General features: G+C 37.0%; 1 protein-coding gene across 1 annotated transcript; it reads right to left on the reverse strand.

Moving 5' to 3' along the window:
* Positions 1–271: 271 nt before the first annotated feature.
* Positions 272–20176, reverse strand: LOC139721211 (uncharacterized). Its single transcript, XM_071632537.1, has 5 exons — positions 20082–20176; positions 14858–15035; positions 4147–4373; positions 3640–3855; positions 272–2255 (listed from the first exon to the last, which is right to left on the reverse strand). Exons 1-5 carry the CDS (start codon positions 20091–20093, stop codon positions 945–947), a joined length of 1944 nt encoding a protein of 647 aa, XP_071488638.1. The 5' UTR covers positions 20094–20176; the 3' UTR covers positions 272–944.
* Positions 20177–20455: the final 279 nt, after the last annotated feature.

Below are 20455 nucleotides of genomic sequence, written 5' to 3' on the forward strand. Positions count from 1 at the left end.
CTCCCAGATTAGTCAAAAAATAAAAGATAAAAAAGATAAAAGCTCAAGCAAAACTAACCAGACAATGGATTATTGGATTGATAACCTAAACATAGAAATGCTTCACATGATTACTGACCCTGAATCAATTCTGCATTCCATTTCTTATCATGATTGGTGTCTTCTGAAACTTGCATGAAGAAGTTTGATCTTTAGATAAGGTACTAATTTCTTTTTTTATGATACAGAAATGCCATTCAAAAACATGAGCTACACATCTTTACCTTCCATCCATAAATAAGCAGATACATGCATGACGAGTACCGAAATACTTTTTAAAGACAGCTTGCTTTGAAAGTGGTCAATAGAGAAAGGTGAAAGGATTAAGTCTAACGTATCAACATTACTCTGCAAGTATTTCAGGACTCTGGAGGAAGACCACTTTCCATTTAAAAAAAAAGAAAAAAAAGAGGCCTTATATCTGTATAAAGTGAATCGCCTACAAAATCTTGTCACTGGTTGTGTGTACTTCTCTGATCTGTGATGGGCATTGCATAACGTCAGACCACGGGGGGCGTTTTGCACTCGATGCACCCCAAACTTGGTAGGAGTTATCACGTGCTCCTGTTTTTTTTTTTCTTCTGAATTGAAGATGGAATTCTTTACCTTCTCTCTCTACTTCATTCTGTGTTGTGAAATAGCACACAGACCAAAGACCTCTTTGGGTATGTACACAGTGAGAAATATACAAACGATTATAAACGGCTGTACAAGTATTTACAAGAGGCTTAACGCATCGAGAGTGGCTAAGGGGCATACCATTGTTCAGTAGTGATTTGTGCATTTCGATGGGTCAGTCCAAAAACGAAGCTTGACCCTCCTGTGCTGCTGGACATTATGTGCAACGCAGTGAAACAAACCTGGCAGAATGGCAATGTCTGAATGTACTCTGGCCAAGCTACAAGCTACAGCGATGGTACATACTCCTGCAGCTTTTTGATGGTGGTCTTGTCCAGAGAACACAGGTCAAAGTCAAATGTCTTGTCAGTGACCTTGAATGACCCCGTTTCCCCTATCAAGTCAACAACCTGTTGAAGCTTATCCCTGTCCGTGAGCTTCATCAGTCGCTTGTGCAACTCCACAAGTTCATACAGGTAGTCAATGTTACTGTTATGCGACTTCTGTTTGCTCTCAGCATTTTTTGGCTTCTTCTCTGTCTTTGCGCCTTTCTTGCTGGTCGTGCTCGATTTCTTGCTCGACACTGACTTGGCCGGAGGGGTGGGCTTGGGCTTTTCAATTTCCGGTGACGGCGAACTGTTGCGACTGTTGCCACTGAGGTTACTGTTGCTGGATATGGAGTAGTGGCCCGGGGAGAGGGAGCTGGGGTGAAATGTTCTCCCCATATCGGGGTCATCGTCTTCATCTAATAAGTCCTTCATGAGCATGTTGAGCGTGCCAGTGCCCCCTCCACCTCCCCGGATGGTTAAGGAAGAGATACTAGAGCTGGGGCTGTGCGCCTCGTTCTCTGCCTCCTCCGTGCTTAGCTCCGCCTCAAACTGTGGCAACTCCTTCTTTGGCTCCTTCTTAGCCTTGGGCTTTGGTTTTGTCTTGGTGATCTCAGGAGCGAAAAGCATCTGATCGGCCGCGACCTTGGCAGCACTAGCGGCAGAACTCTTTTTCACCTTCGTGGCCTTGTCTTTACTTTTACCCCCTTTGTCTGCCGTGGCCGACTGTCCCTTTTCGCCCGACGGGGTCTTGTCAGTTTTCGATTTCGTCGACTGCTTTCCGCCCGCTGAGCTCCTGCCCTCGAGGTGCGTGTCTTCTTTCTGCTTTTCCTCCTTTGTCGACGTGCTCTGTTTCCTCTTCTTGGCTGGCGTCGCCGACCCCGCGGGAGACTGCTCTGACAGCGACCTCTTCGGGGCCTGCTTCCCACTTTCTTTGGCGCTGCCCTTGCTGCTTGGCTTGCTATCCTTGCCCTCCTTGCTTGACGCGGGCTTGTTCTCACTGCTGCTCTTTATGTCTTTGGAGCTCACTTTCTGGCTGACTTTAGAGTCTTTGGGACTGGGCTTCGGTTCCCTGGGGCTAGCCTTGGGCTCACGGGGACTAGGCTTTGGCTCTCTGGGTGCCTGCTGCTTTGGGTCTTTGGAGACTGGCTTAGACTCTTTGGCCGTACCTTTGCCGTCTTTAGAAGTGGTTTTGATGTCCTTACTGCCTGCCTTTTGTTTTCCACTATCTTTGAACTCCTTTGGCTTTGGGTTGCTGCTTTTGCTGACATCCTAAATAGAGAAGAAAAGAAACGAGAGAGATCAGCATACATGTTTCATGACTACATATAGAATTCAGAAATTAATTCTATATGGTTATAGACCAAGTGAAAAGGAGAAACAAGCCTGTACAGCAGGAGTTATCAAAAACATTTTTTTTTTTTTTTTTTTGGGGGGGGGGGGGGGGGATGGGGGAGCTTTAGCTCCTCTTAAAATGCAGTACCACTCTGTGTAAAACAGGACTTCAGAGAATGGTTTTAGAGCTTGCATGGTGATGTAAATGAGGAAGACAGGTTTGTCTTCCTCAGGGACTGCATACACCATGTGTATGTAGTCCTTGAAAAGACTGTTGCTTGGCAAAGGAGAACTCTAGAAAGAGGAAAGTGGAGAAGAGAAGTGAGGTAGGGAGCATGTCATCATTTCACAACTCTGTTTTATGCAAAAATGCTTGAAAATTATGTATAGTCAGTAACTCATGAACTATAACCCCAGACCTGCTACAACCGTAGAAGTCATAGTTACTGGGTAATCTACACACTGCAATAGTTTGACACGAAGAAAGCAAGTTATTTCTATTCCTATATTGCAACAAATTTCATTGGTTTTGAAACAGGGGCCCTATCTGAAAGATCTGGTAGTGTGAGGATTCATGAATGGTCTGATGCAATCGCTGCACACTGAGGTACATTTGAGAACCGTAAATAGCACAGGTTAGCGAATATGTGCATTGAAGCGTACACTTATCAGTAACAGTCAACTCCAGTCGACACTCTTCGGCTGTGTGTGTACTTACATAGAGATCAGTCATAAAGCTGTACACAGTTCGTTACTGGGATTCTCAAATATATCTGAGCCAGGCCAGCCTTCCCACTCCAAGGTAAACCCATGTTACCGGGTCCTTAAAGGGACTGTACAGTACTGGTTGAGGTGAGGATTCAGGTTTATAACATTTTTCGGTGAAATCATGAGAAACCTCAATTGAAACATGAAAGAGCATGTAATTTCAAGAAGGATTTAACATTTATTTGATGAAAATTGTCCTTGAAATGGCTGAGATATCGAAAAAAAGGGATCCTAATAAAATTGACAGGACACAATTGTTAGTACGATCTCTTTGTTTTACCTTGTTTTTAGATATCTCAGTCATTTCAAAACCGATTTTCATCAAATAAACTTTTGATTCCCCTAAGAAATGTATGCTCTTTAACATTTCAGAGTGGTTTCTAAATATCTCGCAAAACGTTAAAAGCTGAATTCTCACCTCAACCAATACTGTACAGTCCCTTTAAGCCCACCTTGCACTGTGTAATTTTGGCATGCAATACCTCACATAAAACATGTTATGCCTAGAAAATATGGGGCAACAAAGTGACAAAGTACAAACATGATGAATGACCTTTGATGTTGTTGATGAGGATGAAGTCGACCCAATGGATTTGGGTTTCTTGGACCCCTGGAGACCAGACGAGATGAGACCAGAGCGAGGCTTGCCCTTGGTAAAGGCAGAGGGGTCTGTGCTGGGCGTGACTGATGAGGGGGCGCTCGGCTTGCCCCCTGTGCTGGCATTCAGCTTCAAGGTTGTGGTAGGAATTTCCAGATCAATGACGCCCACCTACGATGGAAAAAAAAAAAAAAAAGGGTTGCAGAAGTTATAAAACAAAACAAGACACAATGAGAATGCATTTGAAAAGCCCAGTTCATAACTTGAACAATTTTGCTAAGCCAAGAACGAGTATAAATCAAACAATTACAGTTCATCATGAATATGAGCCCTTCTTCGTGATTTTGAAGATGTGCAAGTTCAGACTTGATGTCAAAATGAACGATGATCCTTAGGTGCACACACATAAAAAAACAAACAATTTTATTACATCGATGGGGGAGGAGCAAAAGAAATATCTACCCCTCCAGCTTTCAGCAACTTGCGGCGGAAGTCTTCCGTTGGGTTCCTGAATGTAAGCTTCTCACAGCGGATGTGGTTGACTGGTGGCTGCTTGGGCATGTGGAGGAACAGGTCGTACTGGAAGCGAACCTTCTTGGGCTCCTCCTTGTTGCGGAAATAGACGTCTATTGCCATCTCAAAGCCGGCGTAACCCGACTGAGATATCTCAAACGGTGGCTCTTTGACAACTACATTGTACGGGCGGAACGACAGACAAGGAAAGTATAAAAGAAACAACAACACACAAGCCAATAATGACAATAAGCTGAGGGAAGAAAAGGGGGAAGGGATGAGTAGGGATAGCGAATTTGGTACAATGAGCTCAAGACACTTTTCTCATTAAAAAGAGTTTCATCGTCAGAATCGTTTGGCACTGATACCTATCAGTGAACGAATGAATGCCAAAGTTGGAATGGGCACAGTGATGTCACTTGCAAACTTTGCAATTCCTGAGAAGCAGAAACTTCAGAAGCTAATGATGTTGGGAATCCTACTGAAAGCGAGAAGCTACCACACCTGTCAGTCTTCTACAACTGTTACTACTGAGATTACCCTAACCCTTCCAGACCCACCACCTGAAAAAGCCATTAGCAGTGTGCTCAAACTAATTGCCTATGGGCAATTCCACGGTAACTGACGTTACGCGTAAGGATTTTCATGAAATTGTTTATGTTGTAGTTTTGTGAATGAAAGCACCTGGGGCTTGTAATTAGCTTTGATGAATGAGTTCATGAGAATGAAGAAATAGGTGGAAAGTTTTTCTCTCAAACTGCATTTCTTATCACATAGCAAGTGAAAATGTGTTGGTAACTGACGTTATGGAAAAAGGACATAGGAAATTATGGTGTAGATTTAAATGGAAATATCTCATGTCCCTGACTTCTAAACTTTATGTGTTTTATATGGAAATATACCTAGGTTCTTAGGAACAGGTGTGCAAAATAATGTGCACTTTAGATTTTCCTTTCAGCACCATGCCAATTTCAGTGAAGGCATGACGGTAACTGACGTTACGTAACTGACGTTACGCTTACATTTGCCATAGGGTTTACACATGGAAAATCATGATTAGGAATATTTTTGTGATATTTTATAATTCTGACCTTTCAGAGTGATTTGTTTGATATGGAATCATACCTTGGTTCATCAATTACAAATACCCAAATGAAATGAAACATTAGTCCATTTTCTTTGTGTTTAATTAAAACTTAAAGGGAAACACGTCAGTAACTGACGTTACGTAACTGACGTTACACATACTTTTGCTATGGGGTTTACAAAGAACTAATTTATTTAACAGGTTATTATACTGCTGCAGTATACCAGTAACAATCCCAGGCATTTACCTAGCAACAAATTAAAACAAAATCTAAAGACACAAATGGAGTGGGGCCCTTAGAGGGCAAGCTCCCCCCTCCCATGCCATAGCACAGTTGAGCAAAAATAATGTAAATGCACCAGAGGATATTTCTTGACATTTGTCTTAAGACTTAGGATGCTTACTTAACAGTTATGATTACACAAAGCCATTTAGATTCAGCAGTTCCAAGTATGAATATTGACATAACTAAAGGTTTTTTTTTTGTTTGTCTGTTTTTTAATGAACAGGAAAGTTTCTATCTAGAGTACCCCACCCATAATGCCCTGCAGTACTACACAAAACACATATGTTTTTGTGTGTGAAAAAAAAAATCTTTCAGGTCATGGGGAAAAAACACATACAAATAAAAATACTAATATATATGTATGAAATCTACTGTGATATATTCTTTCTTCTTTTCTTTATATTACTCCTTCTCCCTCAAGGCATTGTTAGGGCCACAAATAAAAAAAAAAATGATCTCCATTATCAATAATGATTTAAATGAATAGTGTTACACTTTTGATATTTTTTCTGTGAAGAAGAAACATGCTTTTTTGGTCAAAAGGGCATTATTTGTTTATTCCTTGCTTGAAGGAATGTAATTGTTTTTCTTTTCCTTTTCACTGGTATATCAAGGCTTGCAAATACATCCCAGATACCAAGAAATAGGACTTTGCAACGAAAGAATTCTAAGATCAATATAAACGAATCTTCCTGTTCATAATTATCATGTATTACAAAAATTTCCCTGCATGAATGAAATAAAGTAATCAACAAATATGGACAGTTTTTTATTTTACCCTAGAATCACCTCTCACTTTGAGCAACATCAGTGTTAAACGTTGAGCAACATCAGTGTTAGTTTCAAACAGTAATGACAGTACATGCCTTATGTCAGGCCTGCTTATGTACCATTTCAAGATGTGCCATATTAACTTAATCACACATTTAAGTGCAAGCAAAGAAATATATCTGTTCCTGCATTTGCCGTGAGGTAGAAACTTCACGAAGCTTCCAGAAAAAAAGAAAAATGCTAGCAAAAGTAGTCATTAGTAAAGATTATAAAACTGTTGGTATACAGCTGTACATAAGCTTTTTAATAGAAAATGGTGGTTACCATGCAACCACATCATTGATTAGGCCTACAAATTTGGTAGCTTTATCATCCCGTAGGACTGTGAATGTACTGTATAGTAATTTGAGTGCATTATATATTGCATGTGGTAAACCTAAACTTCCAGATGATTTAACCTTAAACTTGTGCTGAACCGAAAATCAGAAGCTCAAGCCCCCTCCACCAAAAAAAATATGATAAATAAATAAATAAGATAAAATGAAAAAAAAAAATGTATCCATGGACATACAGTGCACCATGGTGATGACATCATTCCCTATCAAAGGGATTGCTGCCCTTTGTTGATAACCTTTGACTTCCAGATGTATTGAAATGGTTTAAAGTCAAAAAATTTGCCTAAGTTATAATTACTGTCATGGTAACTGATGTTACATACTGGTATATTAATTTTCGGTAACTGACGTTACACATTTTGATGTCTTCATTTGACTCTCCAGTATGCCAAGTATCCTTATTTTCTGGTATTGAAAGGAAGGCATATGGGCATACATTAGAAATCCTAAATTACATCATACAGCTCACTTTCTTTCATGAATAAAGTTAAAAATTCCTTGTTTTTGGTAACTGACGTTACATCCGTCATTGTCAAACTAATTAAAAGTTTTTATCAAATTCTTTAAAGCAACCAGCTTTTTCTTTCTATCATGTGGTAAAAGACTTGTCTGGTAACTTCTTACATATAAAAGATTGTTGTTTAGAGTACTAGTAAAGTGGATATACAGAGGGTAAATTATGTGACAATACACTCTTTCTTACTATTGAGTTATAGGCATATTGTGGCAGCCATTTTGAAAATCAAAATGGCCGCTTTTACTGATAAACATAATGATTCTTAAAACTTCAACTCAAGTATTGTCTGAAAATGTATGATGTTTGAAACAAATATCATTTTGAATTTTCGGCATCTGTGTCCTACATACCGTGGAATTGCCCCTATGATACTCTTTTTTGTTCCTCTCTACTGTCACACAGTGCACGCGGTATCTGAGTTATGCCTGTTACCAGGCAACCATCCCGAATATGTGCACAAACAAGTATTATGTAACCCGATTTTCGTTTTTTTTTCTCTGTAAATGAACTTGGCGGCTGAGGATCAACCGCAGCATGTACGAATGATGAAACCCGTCATTGCCTGTTTTTTATGTTATTGTTCTGTTTGCGGTGGCGTCATCAGCTTATCATGATGGAGCTGCGGTGTTCTACTCAAAGTAACTTACTGACAGCTGATTATTTCTCGCTGGAATAACTATGAGTTCGTTAATGATGTGCACAAACAAGTATTATGTAACCCGATTTTCGTTTTTTTTTTTCCTCCTGTAAATGAACTTGGGGGCTGAGGATCAACCGCAGCATGTACGAATGATGAACCCTGTTTGTTATATTATGTTATTTTTTTGGTGGCGTCATCAGCTTATCATGATGGGGCTGCGGCGTTTTACTTAAAGCAACTTACTGAAAGCTGATTATTTGCCGCTGGAGTAACTACAAGTTCCTTAATGATAAGCCGCCGGTTGAATGCTCTTGTTTTCCCCAAATAAGAAAAGAGTTTGTATTATTTGTTTCGGGAGTACAAATGATACAGTGTTGTAAATGACAAGGGTTTGTGGAAAGTGTACCATAAATGTATGGAAGATGTACGCTGAGGCGTCACGTGAACCCAAATTCAGATGTTTATTCCTTGGTCCTTTTGTTCCTCTCTACCCTCACACAGTACACGCGATATCTAAGTTATGCCTTGTACCAGATAACCATATACCAATAAGGTGTGCACAAACAAGTTTTGTGTAACCCGATTTTTGTCTTTTTCTCTGTGAATGAACTTGGCGGCTGAGGGTCAACCGCAACGTGGTTGAATGATGAACCTGGGCTTGTTTTTTCTTATTGTTGTGTTCTTGTCGGAGTCATCTGCTTATCATGATGAACGGCTGCGGTGTATGACCCAAAGCAACTTAATTGTTGCTAGAGTAACTATACGAGTAGAAATTTGATCCTGGTTTTTTGTTAGCTTTTCCAGGAATGATATGGGACCTTTTTGTAATTCGCTATTTTCTTTCTTCTTCTTTTTTTTTCTTGTCGTCACTTTGTTCCTCTCTTATGTAATTGAATACCAAGTCAAACTGTTAAACCGATGGACACTGTGACCTAATCCTGGTTAATAATGTATTTCAGCAGCTGGTCTTCAATCTGATTTATCAAATTTACCTCGCTGCATCTTTACTTTTGATAATTATGGTATGCAATTTTATAAGACCGCTGCACTGGTCATGACACTATGGCAACATTATAGAACGATGCTATTTGATGTATTAAGCCATTTTTCACTTTTATCCGTTCACATACCCGTCATTTGCAGCATCACTAACAATCGACGTTGCCATGGTTGCCGAATCATTCATTTATTTCCAATAGGTCAATACGATCTTTTTTTTTTTCCTTTTGCATTTATTTCTGCAGTATCAATTTCCCCCTCTTTTGTATAATCATAGAAATGTCATGCACCGATATGTCAAAATTGATACTCTCTAATTTGTGTCAAGAAGGACGATAGCAAGAGGAAGAGGAAAAGTGTATTAACCATCTTATTTCTTTTTCTGTGTATCACTGTAAAAAAAAAAGTAACCCGACATGAATTATTTTTTTGTGATATTATTATCATGAAGTACCAAAAGTGTTGTAATATATGGGTTTAATTAATGTGTATTGGAAAATGTGTGCAGGGTCCGTCGAGTATGACGCTATACTGTACATTTTGAATGTATTCAGTGACAGTTTAGCATCTTTCAATGTCCTGTTCATTGTTATTATCCACTGCTCTCTCCACACGGCATTCCATTTTTTTTTTTGGTAATATTGTCTCTTATAATACATAAAACTGAGATCTAAACTGATGTTGATTATTAGCTGGTTTAACCGCAGTTGTCTGCGATTACTATGGCGTTGTTGGTCTATCTTATACGTAAGCCATAGATCTATACCATTCATGAGTGGTTTTTTTTTTTTTTTTTTACTCGTGTGTTTTCAAGCACGCCGGGAGCTCCGCCTTGCTTGATGTCTATCAGGTTTAGTTATGTTCTGAGCAATATGTGTGCTTTTGTTGTTTTGTTTATGTTTTGTTGTTTATGTTTACTTGTTTATGTTGTCGCTTGTCATGCTATCTCTCGTGTTCACAATCAGCTGTTAATCTATTTCCAATCCATGGTTGGGTCCCGCTCGGCTTATGTAAAGTTTGCTATTCTCCAATTAGGAGCTTACGCTCCATATCTAATACTTAATTTTGGTTGTTAATGATGGCGCAGATAGATAGTTTTGCTTTTCATTCTCTAGGGAATGAAGATTTGATTAACCTTTTTGGAATCAATCAAAAGGATCAACAAAGTGAAAATAACCCATTTAGATATGAATACCGTGCAGCAGATACCATTAATTCTATCTTCGATAATTTGAATGTGAATGAGGAAAATATATTACATCAAGGTTCTGATTATCTAACGATTAATCAATTTCAGTCTTTAGAGATATCGAATGATAGTTTTTCATTGATGCATCTAAATGTCCGAAGTTTAAATAGCAACTTCGAACATTTACAATCTTTACTAGAAAATCCTACCCAGAATTCATTTTCTGTTATTGGGCTCACTGAGACGTGGCTTACTAAATATTCCCCTAATTCTTTTGCATTTCCTGGTTATGATTTTATTACGAATAATAGAACTAACAAGGTAGGAGGAGGGGTTGCATTATATATTAAACAACATTTTGATTATTTTGTACACACCGAACTTAACTCCATGAATGAAATTTTAGAATCTTTGGTTGTTGAAATAAATATCCCAATGTCTAGGAATATTTTGATTACATTGATATATAGACCTCCAAACTCCAGCAGTGCATTATTTCTAGAAGCCTTACAGGATCTCATCCATAACCCAATTTTTGTTAATAAAAAATGCTTTGTTATGGGCGATTTCAATATAGATATATTGAAATGCCACACAGTAAATGCCTCTCAGAATTTACTTGATAGTATGTTTTCAGCTTCTTTTTTACCACTTATTACTAAACCCACCCGAGTGACAGATAATACAGCTTCACTTATTGATAATATATTTTGTAATATTACGCCTACTCCTAAATCGAATATCATTTTAGCAGATATATCGGACCACTTTCCAATTTTCACATCCATCCCAGTCACCACGAAACCAATTAGTCCCACTAGAGAAGTATTTAGAAAAGTCACACCGGATAACTTACAGAATTTGAAGAATAGTCTGAATGAAGAAACTTGGAGAGAAGTATATAGCACTCATGATACGGATTTATCATTTGATGTTTTTATGAATATTTTGAATTCTCATTTAGAGAAATATGTTCCTTTGGTAGAAGTTAAACGTGATTACAAAAAGTATCCTAGATCACCATGGATAACAAAATCTCTTCTACGATCTATAAACCGGAAAAACAATTTGTATTATGCAGACAAAATTAAACGTACTGAACAATCTCATCGTAAATATATTATGTATAAAAACACTCTTACAAGAATATTGCGTTATGAAAAAAAGAAGTATTACGCGGATCAGATATCCTTTTGTAAGCATGACATGAGTAAAACTTGGAAAATAATAAACAGTGCTATAAATAAAGAAAATGATAAGTTTTGTGTTACAAGAGTTGTTTCTGGTGACAAGGAAATAACAGACCCTGTGATGATTGCAGATGCATTTAACCTTTACTTTTCGCAGATTGGACATGATCTTGCTAATAAAACTCCTGCTTGTCAAAAAAATTTCTATGAATTTCTTAAATTACCCAACTCAAATTCATTCTTTTTTGATCCGATTATTAGTTATGAAGTAAAAGATATCATTATGAGTTTGGAAAGTAAAAGAAGCTCGGGACCTGATTGTATTGATAACGTTATTTTGAAAAATATAGCTGAGAATATTGTTGAACCTTTAACTTACATTTTTAATTTGTCATTAAGCAGTGGTGTTGTTCCGCTACGAATGAAAATTGCTAAAGTAATCCCAATTTATAAGAAAGGTAATAAGGAAGATATTAGTAATTATAGACCAATTTCATTGTTGTCATCGTTTTCAAAACTGTTAGAAAAAGTTGTTTATTCTAGACTCCTTAAATTTCTTGATTTTTATGATATCATTTCTGATTCACAATTTGGTTTCCGCAAAGGACATAGCACTTCTCAAGCAATTCTCTCCTTTATTGAAAAAGTAGCCAAAGCAGTAGATAGGGCTCATCACACAGTGGGTGTCTTCCTGGACCTCTCCAAGGCCTTCGATACCATTGATCATAAAATATTACTTCATAAATTATGTCACTATGGTATACGTGGCAAGGCCTTGGAGTGGTTCAGGAGTTACCTCTCTGATCGTAAACAGTATGTTTTTCTATCTGGTCAAAACTCCTGCAACCAATCTGTCACCTGTGGTGTACCTCAGGGTAGTTTACTGGGACCTCTTTTATTTATTTTGTATATAAATGATATAATAAATGCTTCTAATATTTTATCTTTTGTACTTTTTGCTGATGACTCTAATGTTTTTCTTTCTCATTCAGATCCTCATATTTTGGTGGATTTGTTAAATTCTGAATTAAAGAGATTGTTATGTTGGATAAGGTCAAATAAGTTGTCTATAAATCTTCTTAAAACTAAATGTATATTATTTAGTAATACTTTAAATAATCTTCCTAATAATATAAAAATAGATGATATAGTTATAGATGAAGTTGCATCAATGAAGTTTTTAGGTTTGGTTATTGACAATAAACTTTCATGGAAGTCACATATTGATAGTATTTGTCACACAATATCTCGAAATATTGGTGTTATTAATAGAGTCAAATATTATTTTTCTATTCCCACCCTTTTAATGTTATATTCAGCTTTGATTTTACCTTATTTGAATTATGGCATCATAGCTTGGGGGAACACACATCCATCATATCTCGACAGACTGTCCCGTCTCCAGAAAAAAGCTCTTCGAATAATTTGTCATGTTTCTTGGAGAGCCCACACCGATGTTTTATTTTCTGAAAACAAAATTTTAAAGATAACTGATATTTATTATTATTGTCTTGGCCAATTTATGTATAAACTTTCTAATAATTTGTTGCCGTCTGTCTTCACAAGCATGTTTGCGAGAAACCGCTCGTTCCATAAATATCCAACTCGTCACTCAGATGAATTCCATCTGCCTTTAACTAGAACAGTGTTTACACATTCTATATTTACATTTGCTGGACCTAAATATTGGAACAACCTTTCTAACAGTTTGAGGACATCTCCAAGTTTAAGTTCCTTTAAGAGTAATCTGAAGAAAAATATTTTGAACAGTTATAAGAATTGTTGATTCTTTATTGGTTGCAAAGAAGTGTAAAATCCAACCTTATATTCTATTGGAATTACAGCTAAGCGGCTCCATCCATCCACTACCTCTCGTGTCCTATTTTTTTTTTGTCTCTTATCTTCACACCACGCATTAAGCTGCTTTCTCCCCCCCTCTCTCTCATACACACACACACACACTCACACACACACACACACACACACACACATACTATTTTGTTTCTCTCCTCTCTTTTCCGGCATGACAGCGACTTAGTGTAGTGTAGGGATTTGTTCAGGGTTTTTGTTTCGGATAAGTTAGGTTATAGGTCTTTTTGTCTTAGTTTCTTTGTTTCATCCATTTTCAATGCTTATCAGTCTATCGATCATATAATTTCTTGTATTACGTGTGGGGGGAATGCAGCCTACAAGCTCAGCTTTTTAGCATTCCTCCCCATTTCCAACATTTTCCTATACCTACAAGTTTTCTGTAAATTTATCCTTTACTTTGTATGATGAAATTTATGCACTGTATTCAATTTTTGTAATATATTTATATGTTTTTGTTGGAAATGAAAAATAAATGAATGAATGAATGAATACTGACAAGGTTAACCCTGTATGTGCCAGGCACAAAGCTTTTTTATTTATAGCATTCAACAATCCCTCCAAACTGAGCTTAGTTGTTAAGTTAGCAAAGCCACTCAGGTGTAGCAATGTGCTTCAACCCAGTGAGAAGGTTAAACTGACAGCATAGGGATTAGGGGATTTTTGATTTGCATTGTAGCTAATCTCTATTCAACAGAAATCAGTTTCTACACATCTGTGTCAATCGGCAAAGAAAGCACTCCAGTATGCATGCCACTTGTCGAATAAAGCACAATTAAAGGGATCGTAATTCGTATAGTTTTGGTTGAGACCTAATTTCACGTTTCTTACATTTTTGGGTGAGATAAGGAGAAACCTCTTATGAAATAGGAAAGAGCATGTAATTCTATGAGGAATTCAACGTTTATTTGATGAAAATTGGTTTTAAAATGGCCGAGATATCCAAAAAAGAGTGATTTTAATAAAGTGTGGGACCCACACTTTATTACGATCGCTTTGTTTTACTTTGTTTTTGGATGTTTCAGTTATTCCAAACCTGATTTTCATCACATAAACTTTGAATTCCTCTTAATAAAAATGGTATGTTCTGTACTATATCATAAGTGTGTGTTTTTTTTAGGTATCTCGCAAAAAGTTAAAAGCCCAATTCTCATCTCCACCAATACTGTACTTAAGGTTAAAACAATCCTCAAAAGACTGATGCATCATCACTTATTTTCTGGTGAGTTTTTGTTCATATATAATATTCTCTAATCATGTTCCACATAAGACTTGCCAATATTACAACATCACATGATTAGGCTTTGTAGCAAAGGTATTCATGTCAAACTCCACTTTACACAGCAGGCATGTGTGAAAATACAAGAAAACTGCTGGAGTTGAATCTTGAACATTTAATCATAAAATTTTGGATTTAGCTTTCATCTGCACGGTCTTCAGAAAGTAAAGTGGCACAGAATTATGGATATTTGTAATCATCTTTTTGTCTAATTTTAAGGTAAATCATTACTTTGCACATACTGTAAATATCTATGCAAAAGGGACACATAATGTCCAAGTGGTACTACTGTTCTGTCTCTGATTTTTAAAGCAATTTGTGATAATTGAGAAACATTGACAATTTCTTGACTTCCGGACGTTTACGTATGTATGAATGAATACAGCATGCAGTAGACATGGTGGCAAACTGAGATTTTTTCCTCCTGTCGATTCTCACCTCTCTTGGGCCTCTGAAAGCTCTCATGCAGCTGGAACACCACCTTGTCCACAAAGTGTTCTATGCTGCTCCCCTCCGGCCCACGCACGAACATGGTCCAGTCGTGAGTGAACCCCTCCTGTGTGGGTTTCGCCCTGATGGTGGCCCTGTGGCCCAGCTCTAGCTTGACCTGCACGCACTGTACGTTCAATCACATACAATTACAATTTGATTTTAATTTGAAAATCAAAATTGAATTCAAATTAATTTCTGATATTTTGCAACAAAATATAATACATATCACTGGACAAAATGACATGAAAAAATTGTCAAAATATGAATCAAATTACAGACACTAGTTACAGAAGTAGATGCATGGGTATTACGAGCATACAAATAAGGGGGGGGGGGTAACAAGTTATAGAGGGGCCCACAAATTGAATTGACTTTGCATAAACTTTCACCAAACTCAGCAGGAATAAATTTTACAAGTAGGGATGACAATGTTATCTACTAAAGATTAGTACCAAACTCACATATTAGTTCATTAATGTTGTCATTTTACTGTTTATATGTCATATACTAGTCCACTTTCCGTAGCTTGTTTTTAAACCCAAATGATATTTAGAAAGATGAATGATCTAAATACTGTTTTGTTTCATCAGTACATCACTGCTTACTTTGTATTGGCCTGCAAACTGTTACTAGTACCAAAATTTCATACGAAGCACTGTAAAAATGGGAATTTTTATGCATTCCATGCAACCAGAAACTAGCAAGAAAATAAACGCAAGCGAATATTTTTGCTTGCTATATGTTCCAGTAGTTCATGTCTTGATTCCGCGAAATTAAAAACATGCGAAACTCATCTTACCCAGCCGAGTACAAAAAATTAGTCACTCATATCCACTTTTATAGCAACAGTACCGGTACATAGTTATTGTATTCACAAGAAATGTATCAAGTTACAGCTCTACTGTGAAAATCACTTGGTGTCACCACTACTAGTCAGCTGTGAACCTGCATGTTTTTTCCTCCTATGCAGGAAGTTGGCGGAAGACTGTATATGGTATTACCAAGTGTTTCTGAGAGGTCTGATTAGTCATGTGTACAGAGATACTGTAGCACTAGTATTTGTGAGAAGTCTGATTAGTCATGTACATTGTGTAGCTTGAGAGAACGATCAGATTTGTCATTTTGTGTGTGTGTGTGTGTGTGTGTGTGTGTGTGTGTGTGTGTGTGTGTGTGTGTGTGTGTGTGTGTGATATAGAATTGGTACTAAACATTCAGTGATGAAGGTACAATCTCTTATCATTTTTTTCAAAATGGTACATTATGGTTATTTGGCAGCTCTAACAACTGAAACAAAATATGTTGAACAAGAACTGTACAGAATGCATGTCTAGTTTCTTTCTCTCCAATGTCTTCTCTGATGATGATGATGATGATGATGATGATGATGATTATTATTACTATTATTATTATCATTATTATTATTATTATTATTATTATTATTAATACTATTATCATTATTATCATTATTATTACTATTATCATCATTATTATTATTAGCATTTAAGACAGGAAGTGAAGGGAAAGTCATTTTTTTCTATGACTTCATAATTTGATGATAAAAATGTGTTGCTCTCCTTTTTGCTATGCTATGCAGTAAAGCCATCAAAAAGAATATTGCTGTTAATCAAGAGTTTTGAAAAACATTCATATTTCCCTCCCCCACCCCCTCCTCCATAGTCAAACAAGCTCAAAAGAACAAATATTATGGTCACACACTTGAACCCCCTGTAGAGGAAGAAGAACAGGTACAGAAGATATAAATTCATAATGTTCACACACACAAAAAAGAGAATTTGCTTTCAGTAAAGTCAAATATTGGATCAAAGGAAAATTCAGTCTCTTTCACCTGAAATACACAAGAACTTTACTTTGCATTAGTCAAAGTAGCCAATTCTTCACATAAATCTCGCAAGGCAAACTTGCATCAGATGACAGCAAGTGCTACAAGTTGTACATACAACTCCAGTGCATTGACCTTGTTTTCTACATTTGTACATATATATTATACAAGTGCATGTGTCTGTTTTAACCCAAAATAACCAGTGGGTCCTAATTGAATGACAAGTGAGTCCTCATTTTTGTCGATGTGCATTCATGCACCACGAAATAAATAAGTGGGGTTCATAGATAAAGCAATAGCATAACAACTGGAGTGTATTTTCCTCTGGTATCAGCATGCGTAATTCTTTGATTTTAATTGCGAGCAATGAAGATTAGATTATTGTGGGGACCGCTGGTGGATTTTGACTAGCTACATGTGTATAGCCCCGCTGTCAAAACCGAACATTGGCTATCGAAACAGCACTGATCCGCAATGAAAATGGGATGGCATACTCATGCCCATACACAGATTAATGCATGAATTCATAAGTGTGAATAGCTCTTATTTTGTAGTGCACTTGCTCTCTATTTCTGAGTAATGTCTGATCCATATAACATAATGGGAAGTGTCTACAAATCAATTGACAAAATCCTTGCTAAGTTAACAGCAACATATAACAGAAACATGCCTAAACTTCTATCAATACATGTATATTATGTGAATACTTATTATTATCATTATTAATATAAGTACTACTGCTACTACTACTACTACTTCACAAAATTTGAAACTTCAACTCATAAGCTTCAAAATGATACCAAACATGTCAATATTGAGCAAATATGAAATTTTGCCTTCTGATGAGTTCTGAGGGGACCTTATCTTGGACTTGCCCACTATTATTGTTATTATCATTACTACTACTACTACTACTACTACTACTGACATACATACATATTTACATACAATCTATTTGATTATGGAGTGAACAGGCCAAAGAAATTGAAAAGCATACAAGTTAGAAAACTTTGACTCTTGCAAGAGTCAAATAACACTTGAGTTAAAGCACTTTCTTCAGTCCCTAGGACTTTGACTCATGTGAAGTTAAATATGCACTCAAAATACCACTATCATTCTGACGCTGTCAAAAAGGTAATTATAGAATGTGAACAAAATCAGAATACTGTTGAATTAAATTTCACAGGCACATGTGTTTTGTTCATTGTACATGTACATTGTACATTGCTTTCTCATTTTCTACTATACAGTAAGAAGATGTAAATGTTGTGTAAAGAAAAATGAAAAACATATATAGCAACATATAGACAGCTGGACATACCGTACTGTAAAGAGAAGGGAGGGGATGGTATGAAAACTTGACATATGAAAATCAAATGTAGTATTTAAAGAAGGGCAAAAAGGGATAAAAATAGGTAAAGATACGAGTACGAGGGAGTAGAAAAGACAAGGAGACACAGACAGACGGACAGAGAGAGAGAGAGAGAAAGATAAATAAGATGAGGATAGATGGAGACGGGACAGAAAGAGAGAGAAACCATAGGTTCTAGTTAGAAACAAAAACGAAAAAGACTGCAGACCCTTGGATGGGCGAAACACACATACCAACAATTGATCAAAGTCAATTCTTTGCATAAGGAAAGCAATAAGGCTACAGGAAAACTTATGGCATACTACACTCAAACAGTGAACAACTACTACAGTAATAGTATAATTGTATGTTGATGTATGGACCTATGGAAGTGTATACGATGTCAAATATCAAGCTTATAAATTTCATACTTTATCCTAAATTGTCTCGTCTGAGTAATGAGTAATGAGGCTCTAGGAGAATTCAGGGTTGTTGGGCACAACCTCTGTTCTAAGGGTATGCATAAGATTTGAATACTACATATTGTAGCATACAGTTATAACCTTAAAAGATCTTCATCCCAATTAAATAACTGTCCAAATTAAGTTATTGTCCCATGTAAGAGAGATCAGAAATTCATCCAAATACTAAAGGAAGTCCAATAAAAGGACATCAAACACATCACACAGCATCTTGCACAATAGCACACTTGTAGTTGAACATCACTGACATTCCATTGAAATTGCACTTGTAGTTCCCATGCCTGATAGTATAGATCTAAGTCTTTTTGTTTCTCTATATCTACTTCTTTCAATAAAACCTATGACTGCCTTTTGTATTGTAGTATGTTGTATTGAATCTCCTTCCCCCAAGGAAGAGGGAAGAAAAATGAAAAGGAAAGGAACATTGCACAATAACAGATATCTCTAGAGTCTACATAGAGTTCTTAGCCCTCTTACTCATGAGACACATCATAGATCCTCATTAATATTTGAGACACAGCCAATGTCATTTGTATGATTTTCATCGAGTCCTTGCTTACATCTAATTCAGACCTACTAGATCGGCAAATTTAAACTAAAATGGTAAAATTAACATCTTAAATAAATTTAGACATAAATACAGTGTGCCCACACCAACTGTTTGAAATATCAAAGATCTGGGTGGAGTTTTCATGGAAAAAGACACAACTACAAGTACCAGCTCGTCAACATGCTAATTACATACTTACAAGGGGATAATCATAGATGAATGAGAAGCGCACACACTGCACTGCCACTGCACTGCATGCGCTTGTAGTTTGTCGAGACTAGAGTGTATAAATTACTCTTTGACTTTGGTAAACTTAATAATAAGTGAATTGGTTTCTGTACTCGAGCATCCCCCCTACAAATAGTACAATATTGGGTATGAGAGCCTTTCAGTCTGTATAGGAGAGGGATTCTGTGAAGCCAGATGGAGTCTCCACTCTGCATACCATATCCTTGATGATAAATACAGACTGCATGATCTTTCGTTCTACTTCTAATTTCTCACAGTCGAGACTAGACTACCGTCCCGAGCTACAGACTCCAGCCAGGCAGTGCAGCATGCAGTCGAGGAGCGGAGCTTTGTTTATTCATTCATTGTTCATTTGAACCATGCACAGTGAAAGGACATATGAGACAGAACTCTGCAGCTACATACGGCACATCTAACTAGGAAGATAACACATAATGCGTGGGCATACACATTCATGCCTTCGTGTAATTCGTTTCAGTTCATTCGTTTTTATTTAGGACTGCTTCCCATGTCACATTACTCTACATGTACGCAATACCATAACCACACAAATTACGCATATATGGGACTAAGCTGCAGGGTATGATACACTTAATGACCCACCATGGAAATGCGATAATATAACGTTAGTTGTAAACATAATGTAACATTTATCCACACAAACGGCGAAAAAATGCTTAAATTTTGCAATGTCTTACCTGTGTGGTCATTTTGACCGCAAATCACGGCCTTTTTACTCCCAGAATAGGATGATACCGACGATTGGCGAGCCAATCAATGGGTATGATAGAATCTCCGCTCCGCCACCTTCGGCCAGCTCTTCCCTTCATTAGAATACACGTAAAAGACAAATCGCCCCAAACACACGGCCTCAAAGATATGAACAACTCGACCCTGTATTGAAAATGAACTTGACCTTTTGCACCGTCGCTCATATCTTGCGCTTGTTTGATAGGGAGGTTATAATCTTTTTCTTTAATAAGTGCGATATTGATCATTTATATTTTTTCTGTACAATAATATCTGATGGTTTTACATCAAAATGCACCCAATAACTATATCCCATCACAAT

This window comes from Diadema antillarum, unplaced genomic scaffold (assembly GCF_040938485.1).
Source record: "Diadema antillarum isolate AM-2024a unplaced genomic scaffold, OU_Dant_1.0 scf00000140, whole genome shotgun sequence".
Classification (NCBI taxonomy): Eukaryota; Metazoa; Echinodermata; class Echinoidea; order Diadematoida; family Diadematidae; genus Diadema; species Diadema antillarum.

What these genes read in the sequence shown, in the direction of transcription:
- LOC139721211 (XM_071632537.1), bottom strand. An exon ending in CTTTCAGAGGCCCAAGAGAG is followed by an intron (nt 4,374 to 14,857) that starts GTGAGAATCGAC and finishes CGTACAATGTAG; the next exon opens with TTGTCAAAGAGCCACCGTTT. An exon ending in CCTCATCAACAACATCAAAG is followed by an intron (nt 2,256 to 3,639) that starts GTCATTCATCAT and finishes TTCTCTATTTAG; the next exon opens with GATGTCAGCAAAAGCAGCAA.